Source organism: Rousettus aegyptiacus, unplaced genomic scaffold (assembly GCF_014176215.1).
Source record: "Rousettus aegyptiacus isolate mRouAeg1 unplaced genomic scaffold, mRouAeg1.p scaffold_m13_p_13, whole genome shotgun sequence".
NCBI lineage: Eukaryota > Metazoa > Chordata > Mammalia > Chiroptera > Pteropodidae > Rousettus > Rousettus aegyptiacus.
This window is the reverse complement of record NW_023416288.1, coordinates 25666230-25678348: the sequence shown is the minus strand read 5'-3', so window position 1 is coordinate 25678348 and position 12119 is coordinate 25666230. Positions and strand designations below refer to the sequence as shown.

The following is a 12119-nucleotide window of genomic DNA, read 5'->3' as shown; positions in this document are numbered from 1 at the left end:
AAGCACATTCTGAGATGTCTCTCCCAGAACAGGAACCCAGACATGTTCAAATATCTTAATTCGTATAGCGTTACTTATTGCCTTTCACATTTTTTAAAACTTTTTGTTGAGATGTGCATTTATTATAATGCAAAAACCCTAAGTAACATTTTGATGGATTTTACAGATGTATATATTTATATAACCACCACCCAGAGCAAGATGCAAAATATTTCCGGTACTGTAGTAGGTTCCTGGTGCCCTTTCTCAGTCATTAACACTCCCATCCACCAACAGAAGGGGATTCTTTCACTATCAAATAGTTTAGTCTGTTCTTGAAATTCATATGCTATACACTCTTGTGCTTGGCTTCTTATACTTAACTTCACATCCATGAGACCATCTACATTTCTGTATGTGTCAGTAATTTGTTCCTTGTTATTCCTGCAAAGTATTCTGTTATATCAATATGCCACAATTTATCCATTTTCTTGTTAATGAACATTTGAATTTTTTGAGTTTTTACTATTATGAATAAAGCTGGTATGAACATTCTTATATGTCTCTTTTGGTAAACACATATAGTCCTTTCTCTTATATACCTTAGAGAGTAATTACTGGCCATAGGATAGACTTATGTTGAGCCTTAACAGCTACTGCCAAAATATTTCTCAAAGTGTGTTTATAAATTTATAGTCTCAGCAGCATATATTTAAGTCGCTGTTGCTTTAGACCTTCAACCTTGATAATGCCAATCTTTTGCAGTCTAGTCATTTCAGTAGGCATATAGTGACAATCTAATGTGATTTTATTTGCATTTTCCTGATAGGTAAAGATGTTAAATATCTTTTCGTATACTTTTTTTGTTGTTCATTTGTTTGTTTTCCATTTAGGTTCCTTTTATGAACTGACTGTTCAAATCTTTTGTTCATAAAGATGGGTTATTTTGTCTTATTAACATAGCAATTCTTAATATGCTGAATATGAGGTCTTTGTCAGGTCTTTCTATTGCTAATATCTTGCAGTCTGTAGCTTACTCTACACTCTCTTAATAGTCTCTTTCAATGAAGAGAAGTTCTTAATTTCAATGAAGCCTAATTTGCAGATTATTTTCTTCTATGATTAGTGTTTTTTTGTGTCCTGTTTACTAATCTTATTCTCCCTCATGGTCCCAAAAACTTTTAAAATATAATAATATTGAATATAATGGTTTCTGATATAATGAATAAATGCAATCAACTGTGTATTATACTGCATATTTATTAACTCGAGGTCTTACTAATTTTATTCTTATAAATTAGATCTGATTTCTCAGGTATAATAATTTGCTGCTTTTTCAAATGACCAGTTGAGTTCCTTATAATATCACTACAGCTTTTTTTAAGGAATATATAAATCTAATACTTAATCCAAAGTGCTAAACTCGACTATATATATATTTTGAGCTGTATATTTTCAAAGAAATACTAAAATAGTTGAAAACTATCTGTTAAAAAAGCAACAAATGTGTGGTTAAGGATTCCGTATACAGTATTTGTCATTCTAAGAAGTCGAGTGTGTGTGTGTGTGTGTGTGTGTGTGTGTATATATACATATCCACAGGGAAATAACCTTCTTATACATTTGACTTTAAATCTTTTGAAGATTTTAAAGACCTTTCATCATGCAGGTTTGGGACTTAGGCAAAAGTAGAAAGAATAATGAACTCCCACCTACTCATCAATCAATTGTTAACATTTGTCAACATTTTTCTAACTTGAATCATTCCGTATCCTTTTTTTTAATACTATTTAAAAGAAAATTCCAGATATCTTATTATTTTCTGTAAATACTTTATGAATCTCTAACTTTAAGTCTTTTTTTTTTTTGTACAACTGCCATTCCATTATCACATTCAACAGAATTAACAATAATTTTTAAACTATCTAATACCTAGTTCATATTCAGATATCTTGTCTGTTGCAAAGTTGTCTTTTTCTAGTTAGTTATTCAAATCAGAATCCTAACAAGTCCTTATATTATAATTGATTCTTGAGGCTCTTAAATCATTCTTAATGGTTAATGCATTACAATGTTCTGACTTGGTAAAATTAATGAACATAAGCACCCTTGGTAAATGAAGACACATTTAATTTCTCTTTGTTTCTATTCCTCTACTTTCTACATTGAATAGGCATATTAAATATATGTTACATTAAGGAAATACTTTGAAATAGATCACCTGGTGAAATTATTTTATTATTGTTTATTATGTTTTCCTTAGACCATTAATTTGGGTAAAATTTGTTTCTTTGGCAAATTTGTTTTCTGTGACATTTCAGATAGCTCTTGAGTACTACCATTGAACAATTCTGTCAGAATTATGTACATGTACAAACAAATAGCATTTTTTTCCTGCAGCTTGAGAGTTTTTGATATCAAATTCTTATATGAAAATCATATGACATTCAAACTAGTACAAGTTTATAATGCCATAATGTCATAATCAAGATTGAATGGTATAATAAACTACAAAGTTTCCCTTGTCATATCTGTATAGAATATAGACTTAATATTTTGTGTTTTAATTCCAGTTTTTATAGTAGTTAGAATAAATCTTTAGAACATGTGTCCTTTGTGTGTTTATCCTTTGATTAGTCATACTTGGACAAACTGTACATGAAAATAAAATCCATTCTCATGTCTATTTTTTATCTTTTTACCAATTTTTTATTTGTATTAAAATTTCAGTTATTCTGACTAGATCTCTTTTAATAGATATTTTTTCAATCTTATAGAAGATTTTTATATATTGTTTTTAAAGCTATTTTTACCTTCAAATACATGTCTTTTGGCCTTCATATTTTATATGATCTTTGTATTATATTAAGCATTAATGAATATAAATATAAACCTGCATTAAGTCATATGAAAAAGGACAAATCATCATTTGATGGAGAATAATTGTTTTATAGTAGATTACATGTGTTAGCTTTCACATATTTCTTACATTTCATCCTCACAATTCCAGTAACTAGATAGGCAAGTACTTTTATCTCTCTTTTACAGATGAGCACTGGCCTCAAATCTTTTGAGTTTTTTGCCCAAATTATCATCGGTTACCACTAGAGCTGCACCTGGATTTTCTTTTAGTTCAGTTGTTATTTCATTAAACCATCACTGTTGATGGATTTGAGATATTTTCCTTTCGGTGATGCTTAAAATTAATGTTCTAGATTTCCATTAATTCTTGCATAATCAGTTGCATTTTGTCTACTTTAATCGCTGGAAATCTTTCTGAAATATTTTCAAAATGTATTTTCTGAAAACTGAGCTTCTGTTATTAATATCGGCTAAGCAAATTGTAAGTGATTCAGTTTAATAAGAGAGTTCAAGCAGGTATTGTGTTAGACAATAAAAGGAGAAAGGGTGTATACAGAGATTCTCTATAATTTTTTCTTCCATGAAATTTCATCACAAGTGATTTTTCTTAAATACATGTATATATGAAAGGTTAGTGACATTTTAATGAAAAGTAGTTTAGGTTAATATACTTAATCCCTAATTGCATTTAATTTTTGTGGGTATTTTTGTTTTGTTTTCTAGTGGCTTTTCATGGCCTACCACTGAAAATCAAGAAAGAACCCCACAGTCCATGTTCAGAACTTGGCTCTGCCTGCAGTCAAGAACAGCCCTTTAAATTCAGCTATGGAGAAAAGTGCCTGTACAATGTCAGGTAAAGCATCAGGTGTATGTATAGAGGATGATGGTTCTTATGGAAATAAAGTCTGGAATAATATAAAATCTCAAGTCATATTTTGTAAGAGTTATATCTTCAGTATATAACAAGCTAAATTAGGCAGTGTGTTTCACAGAACTCCAAAGAACCATTTGCCATCTGATCACACACTTTTAGAATAATTTTAAAGCAATAATTTTCATTTACATTGTTGGTTTCTTTTCTACTGTAGTGATTGATGCATTCTGGGTTTGAAAAGAGGGTCTTGGCGTGAGCAGCTATTGTAAGATCTCTTTGGAGTGAATGCATTATGCACTTTAGATAGAGTTTATAGAAAAAAATGAAACATTTGGCAGGTCTCAGCAGTACATTAGTTATCTGACAGGCTTTGCAGATGATCTATAAGATGCATTCATAGACAATTGCAATAAAGTTAGAATTTTATAAGGCTTAGCAGAGGCTATTATCTATTAAAAAGCCAGTCATTCTTTCTGATGATAATAAAGGGTGGAGCAATAAAAGTACATTGTTCATTTGTTAGAAAATTTGATAACATATATGTTCATTAAAAACCCTTCACAGTAAATTGCATTCTGCTACTTTTCATATTGGCCTCTAATTGCATAAGGAAGAAGTTGGCTCTGTGTATTGAGTATTATTACCCTCAATTATAAGAGAAACTTAGTTCTTAAAAGAAGTTAGTTTAGAACCTTAAAACAGTGATTACATATATTTGCAGTTTTATAAGTTATGTTGATTCAAGTTCATGATACATTATGATCCTAAAGGGTCTTCTAGTCTTCATATGTTTACTACTTTCTTACACTCTTTATATCCGGGATATATAAGATTTAAGAAACTTAAATTTGTGCAGCCTTTTGGCAGCTGAACAATACTTGCATATTCTATTACTATTTATTCTTGCAAACTTGTCTTTTATACCTGCTTTTCTAGGATGTCCGCCAGAGCCTGCAATTATGAGCCACTTCAATTAAAACTACAAAGCTTTTATTAAAAAGATCTCTTGTAGAAGCTAACTACTATACCACACTCAGTTCAGATGACATTGTATATGATCAATCTGAATTTTATTTTATAGCGTTTTTAAATTTTGCATTTTCTCCTTCAATGTTATGAATTCACATCCTTTATTTTATATTAGAATAATTATTTAATAAGTCAAAGAATTTTTAATTAATGAACCAAAGAGATATAGAATTGTCATTGATCAGAAGTGTGATTATAAAATAACTACTGCATTATATGACATATCTAACATCCATAAATTAACAGTAGAGGAATTGACTGAATATTTTAAGGTTCTCCCTGCAGACCAATAATTTTCACAGTGAAATACAGATTATGTTTTCCTTCTCTATACAAACAATAGAAATATTATATTTCATGGGGGAAAAGTAATATCCTGGGGCAAAAGACTTATCATTTTTATTATTATTATTATTTTGTTTTGTTTTTAATGTGGTAATGAGAGAGGTGAACCGTTTTATAAAACAAGTGGATTCTCATTTAAGAATATTGGTAAAGAAAGTAAACAGAAGCAAACAATGTTTTTTATATGAATACTATTGTCTTCAAGGCAAGAGTAGACTTATACAGCACATACTCCTTCGCTTCTGTATTTTTGCACTTGAATGTATTTCTCTTGTATAAATGGAACAGAATAAATTATTGCATAAGTCAACACACAAAAAAGTGTTTTTAAAAAGAAAAAAATATGTACTGATGAATGCTTTTTATTTTATGAGGAAATATAGTATTTTAACCTAGAAATATATTTTTTATTTGAAAATTTAAGTAAAATTTGTTTTTAGTAAAATACTGTTTAAATTACAAAAATTAGTTAAATCACATTCTTAAAAGCTACCCATAAGAAATCAACTGCAATTCATAAATAAGTTTACTCATTTTATTCATTTGTGAATTTTCTGAAGTTTGTGACAATAGGATTTTATTCTTAAGAATATCATTTTGTACTTATTTTTATACTCTAAGAAAGTTTAAATATATCAGAGAGATTTTAATTTGCCTCATTAATCTTTATTATCCCATGTGAGGAAGTTAATGCCAAGCATCATTTATTTTATATTTAAAAAAATGAAAATAAGGCGAAAGCATTGCCTTCTTAAAATTCTACCGCAAAGTCAAACTAGATATGGTCTCCATCTTATTTTACTGTTTCTTCTTATTCTAAAATCTAATTTAACATAGAAGAATTATAATACCAGAAATATTTCATGAAGTAGAAAAGGTCTGTCAAACTTGCTCTAGGAAAATATCAAGAATAAATGGAAATAATGCTACTTTCATAGACAGTGATTTTTCTTATACTGAATTGCTTGTATATGTATATATGTAAAAGTATATATGTTTTATATTTATGCTGTTACCAAGTTATATATCCAGTATCCTGTTTTCTGTTTAAGTGCGTGGCAGTTTTGAAGATTACATGTTCTAGAATTACAAAACCCCAAAAACATACAATTCTAACTTTCTTATGACTTAAGCCTAAAATGTGTTTTTCTTTCCTCGGGTTAGAACTTTTTTTTTTAATCGTTCCAAAGAAACAAATGGTTTTTTGTTTTTTGTTTTTTGTTTTTTTTAATTTCCTCTCTCTCTCCCTGTATTTTCTGTTGTTGTTGTTTTGTTTTGTTTTTTGGTTCCTTGGGTAGTGCCTATGATCAGAAGCCACAAGTGGGAATGAGGCCCTCCAACCCCCCAACACCATCCAGCACTCCAGTGTCCCCACTACATCATGCATCTCCAAACTCAACTCACACCCCGAAACCTGACCGTGCTTTCCCAGCTCACCTTCCTCCATCGCAGTCCATGCAAGACAGCAGCTACCCTATGGACCACAGGTATACAGCAAATACCATTTTTGTAAAAACTGTTCTTCACATTCTTGGAAGAAATTTCTATTACCAATTCCTAAGACTAGTAGTAGATTTAAGGTGAGCATATTAATTTTGCGCATCTATGCAAAATATTTTTAGAGAGAGCTTGCTCTATCTATAGTTATAAATAATTTGTGGAGAAGGTCGTTTATAAACATTCCTTTTATAAACATTTAAATTTGTTGCTAAAATGGAAAATTAATCTATATACTGACATTTGAACATTTCCCTTTTGCTTTGCCTGAATTAAATTGCTTCACTTAAACTTTAAATCAGATCATCCCATTTTTATGAGCATATGTGTGTACTTGTTCTATAAAGTTAGGAGACTAATTTTAGTAGGTGGCTTATGGAATTAGGTTCTTTACCTTATATTGAACGGTTTAGCTGTACACAGCTTTGCAGAATAGAACTTTCCAAATGATGAATATGTAATGTCAGTAGTTGAATGACCCTAGACACTGAGAATGTAAAGGGAAAGAGGTATAGACCGAATTATTTATACTTAGGAGCAAGGCAAGAACCCAGAGCGTGGAGCCAGGAGAATGTCGTGGCGGGTTATTCTAGATTCCTAGAGATAAGTAAATTCACATTTAAATAGATATTGGGGGACCTTTAGAAATCTTAATAACACAACTTAAAACACAGATTGATTTTATACAGCATGCTTCCTTCACCTTCTACCTTATATAAAGCCAGTGGGCTGCTGGTAAATGTTTAACAACAGGCTCTGTAGGAGTAAATCCAAAAGACCTAATCTGTAGCATTTAATGAGACTCTGATGTAAATGTTCCCCTCATGGCTGACTCACAGCTGTCTATGTGACAACCTTGAATGTGGAATTGGAAAGAGATGTGCAAGTAGCACTTCATTACTTAGTATTTCTACCATATAGATACTATAGTGATAACCTCAAGAGCATTTAATTATTAGTAAAATGTAGAACAATAATTACAAAGTGATGAGTTTTGAGTACCGATTTTGTTTTTAATATAATTTTGTTTAAATATGCATTTACATAGCTTACATCTTAATGGCTGTGTTTAACAATTGACTCACAGAATTTCTGAAAATTTAACAATAAACCAGTGAAAACCGGCCCTGACGCACCATTTTAAAAATAACTCGCAGAAGGAATCCTAGATCAGCAGAGAAAACCAGAAGATGTGCCACTGGCAACTTGCTGAAAAATAAGCGAATACTCAAATCTGCTCTTGATAGGTTATTTAATGTGACTCAATCTCAAATTCAGTAACTCTTTTTGTGAGAAGGGATAAGATGAAAGCATTCTTTCCAGTATGAAACTAAGCTGTATCTTTTTCCACCTTTGTTTTCATCACTAAGCCCTCCTGTGCTTTAGTTATTAAATGCTTCCTCTTGTCTTTCCCTTCTCACCCTGTAGACTTGAGAGCTTGTCGGAGCATAATGGTATGAGCATCTGTGTAAACAGTTTTATAAATACAGATGAAAGAAATCTTATTGCAGGGTGGGCCATCAAACAGATGCACATTGTACAGGGTTAAGAGGGAAAAAAGTTATGACCAAAAGAAGCAAGGTTTATTTTGTCCATGTCTGGTGACTTCCCAGAGTTCTCGATACCTGAGTCTTTCAGTCTTCAAATGAGCGCCAGAATTCTAGATTGTATAGTTTGCTCTTTGAGCAGAATAGTTAGTTATTTCTTATGGAAGATGACTGCTAAACAAGCAGCGTGCCTGTTTTTAGGTGACCTAACATGAAATGCTTTAGCCAAATCCATTTTAGTTTCTCTACTTGAAGTCAAATTTTTGAGACTGGGAACAGCCGGTCCGGAACTACCAGAGGGAAGCTCAGGGTCTTTTCCCACTGCCCCCCATTGTGTTTTGAGGACAGTACCAGCTGGCCAATCCCAGGAAAATCTCTGAAGCCGTATGTTTCTGTGGAGGATTTCTCAGAGGGCTTTAACCAAAGAAGACAGTCCCTCAGCTATAAATGGCAAATTTGCTCTGGGAACAGATCCTTACCCCAAATAGCCCCTTCCAGCCTGGGCACCCCACCTCACTCTGGTAATGCTTTATGGCCAACTGGGCTGCACCCCACTTCCTTTCCTCAGGCTTGTTCTACTCCTCAGGCCAGCCCTTTGGCACTATTTTCTGAACCTGCTGTGCAGGAGCCTTGTCTCTTTTTCTCAATGTTTCCCACCACTTACATGCTGTTTTTCTTCATCCAAGAGTTCATTGGCATGCTCTCCTACCTTTAACTCTCTTCCAGAAGATTCTTGAGTCACTTTCTCTTTACAATTGGTCAGCAACTCATAAGAATGCCACCAAAATGCCACTAGAATGGCACCATGCTTCCTGTGAAGCATGTGTGTTTGATACATAACGTGGTCATCACTAAGTATCAACTGGAATCAGGTTGATTTGTAAAAGCAAATGGCTTGATTCCTTACAAAGCTTTCGGTACAAGTATTATTAACTTCCCTTTAAGGCTTTACAAGTGAGCCGGTTTCTTATTTTAACTTCAAGTTACAATTTTCTGATTCATTCCTTGACAGTTCTTAATGATAATTTCTGTTTCTTTTTTTGGCTAATGAAATAAGCAAGGGAAGGGAAATGAATGCAGTGTCTGTCAGCCTCACTGTTGTGCAATATCTAAGTTTCTAAGTTTATTTTCTGCAGGTGTAGGTGGAATTTCAGTGTTTTCCAGGGCAGCCAGTGAGGCTAGAGTTAAATCACAGGATAAGTGTTCTTAGAAATGCTAACGTTAACTGCTTTGCAATTCTTTGCCTTTTACCTGATTTTTATTTAATGTTACCAAAATTAAATGTTAACTTTCCAAATTAAAGTCTCCAGAATACTTTTAGTGAGGGGAAGAAGGGGAGTTAATAGGCTTATATGTGCTCATAGTAATGCTGGATAGGTTATTTTTAAGCACTCCTGGGCATTTTTAGAGCACTTTTAAATCTTTAATTAATCCACATCTTTGTGGTAGGTCAATGATATTATGGATGAGAAACACAGAACTGAACGATTATGTGATTAGCCAATCGTTACAGGGTATAACCAAGAAGGAAAGAACAGAGACTCACTCAGCCTCCTGCCAAGGCCTCAGAACTTCCCCACGTCCTAACGGCATGACCTGTCCCAAATCTCTGCCACACATACGTGCTCTTCCCGTCCCTGGAGGTCTGCTGTATATTTTACACATGTTTTTATCAACCTGATTTATTATTTGTTTTTTTGAAGCTATTGCAACCCAGGGTGTTATGTGCTACTGTTTGTCAGTGAAGAGATGGTCTTTTAAAAGCCAGCTTGGATTAGTCTATAATATTTCCCAGTTTGATTTATCACTAGAATCCCATGTTACTTAGGACATTATTGAAGATTTAAGAGCCGTGCCCATTTGAGAAGAGAGTCTTTGCTCTCTTGTTTCCTCATTAACTAATGGTGAGGGAATGAAAACCGATAAGTAGGTTTTTATTTGGTTGATTTTTTTTTTTTCGTTTGTTGATTAGTTTGGTAACAGAATTAAAAGACAGAGGATACAGTTTGAAATCAGATTCTTTCTGGATTTTTCCTGTTATTTTATTTTTTTCCTGGTATATTATTATGTGAGACTTTCTTAATACGGAAACTTGATAAATGATTTAATTGATTTAGAATTTGGCCTTTTTTACTATTAGGGTATGTATTTCCTCAAAAAATAGTGCACTGTTCTCCTTGCCCCACTCAAAGCTCGCCTTTAACTTATTGCGATGTACCAAAATGGTGCTGCAAGGGACCAATTAGAAGGGGAAAACAAGTCACATTTTCATTAAAAAGCACAGTGTTTCTGACCCAGGAAGGAGGAATCTAACCTTTGTTAAAGATTTACACTTTCAGACAGTTGGCATCACGTTCATTAAGTAAGCAGTTAAAAAGTGTACCAATATTTTAAAGAGTATTCCTTATTACTCTTTTATTTGAAATATGCTCTTATTTTCCAGATTTCGCCGCCAGCTTTCGGAACCCTGTAATTCCTTTCCTCCTCTGCCGACAATGCCAAGGGAAGGACGTCCTGTGTACCAACGGCAGATGTCTGAGCCAAACATCCCCTTCCCACCTCAAGGCTTTAAGCAAGAGTACCACGACCCAGTATATGAACACAACACCATGGTTGGTGGTGCTCCCAGCCAAACCTTCCCCCCTCCTCTGATGATTAAACAGGAACCCAGAGATTTTGCATATGATTCAGGTAGGCCTATGCTTTAAGTTACATTTAAGACATCTTTTCACTGGCTTGTCACTTCGATTAGAATTGTGATTAGAATTGCCATCTGACTGGGTGGTGCCTGACCTTTTTTTTTTTGCAGAATCTTCCTGATTTTATCCCATCATTGAATCTTTATATGTGAAACATGGGACTGTTAAGCCTAAGGGGTTGGTTGAAATCATGTCTAGAAATGAAACCAGTCCAAAGAGTGCAATGTGTAAAATTAGGCACACACTCAGCCCAAGAGAGAGAGTAACATTGTAATTTTTTTCTGGATTCTGGGCTTTTTTTTTTTTTTTTTATTTTGCTACTGTAGCACTACTTAATAACAGTATTTATAAGAAGTCATATTTTTCTGTACTGGGGCACTTATAACTTCTGTTTGTTTTTTCCCTTCATTGGTGGCAAGATTCCAAGCGTCCAGAACTAACGATTCTTATATATTAAGAGAGGAATACAAAAATAAAGATATGGTTCATAAAGCTTAGCTTTAGGCTCATTGAGCCAGAAAGACACCACAAAGTAGTATATCGAGATACAGAGGGGGTTTTCTTTAGAGTGAGGAGAGTTTAAATCTCTTACAAATGTTACCATCAAATCTGACCTTGAGACCTTAGATGAATTAATTCATTTGTGCTCAGATTCTCCTGTTTATAATCTTAAAATCAGGGCATCTGCTTTTTAGACATCAGGAATTTTTTTTTTTTAAGCATGAAAAAAATGCTTATAAGAAGGACACTGTGCATTGGCAAAACATTATTAACATTATAACTGTGGTCAATGGTGATTGTAGACTTGAAAATATTTGAAAACAATGTAATTTCCTTTTGTTTGGATGCAAAGTTATAGATGTTCTTTGTGAAGGAACTGTGGCTTCTCTAGGAATGACTGCTGAGTTTTTCTATCAGTTCTAGTTGAGGAAAAAAAATGTCTCCAGGTCTTCAGTTTCCAACTTGTATGAAATGACTTTCTTTATTAGGAACTGTCCTTAAAAGCTTGGCAAGAGGGAGCCCTATAACTGATTCTTCCTCTGGCTACCCTTCCACATCGGGTCAGAAATTCAAACGGCTAAGAGGAATCGTCCACTCAGATGACATGTCTCCATTTCTAGAAAGTGCACCGGCTACCCACAACCTATGAATTTCCTGCCCAACCAGCCCTGAGTCCACTTTTAGGGCCGGAGCAGTTTCCTCTCAGGTCCAGTTTTCTGAAGGCAGAGCACACTGCCCCTGTGTGTACCTCTGGGTCCAGAAAGGTGGCTAAGGGACAGCTCTTTG

General features: G+C 33.5%; 1 protein-coding gene across 5 annotated transcripts in view; it reads left to right on the top strand.

The window, feature by feature from the left end:
- Positions 1 to 12119, top strand: part of ETV1 (ETS variant transcription factor 1) — an 82348-nt gene that overhangs the window by 41727 nt on the left and 28502 nt on the right. For 3 of the 5 annotated variants that reach the window (XM_016139085.2, XM_016139094.2, XM_016139101.2), the window contains 3 exons: positions 3565 to 3694; positions 6388 to 6576; positions 10577 to 10824. In XM_016139085.2, the coding sequence (XP_015994571.1) occupies positions 3565 to 3694; positions 6388 to 6576; positions 10577 to 10824 (567 nt within the window). The remainder of the gene's footprint in view (positions 1 to 3564; positions 3695 to 6387; positions 6577 to 10576; positions 10825 to 12119) is intronic. The other 2 variants (XM_036230384.1, XM_016139120.2) reach the window with 1 other exon arrangement.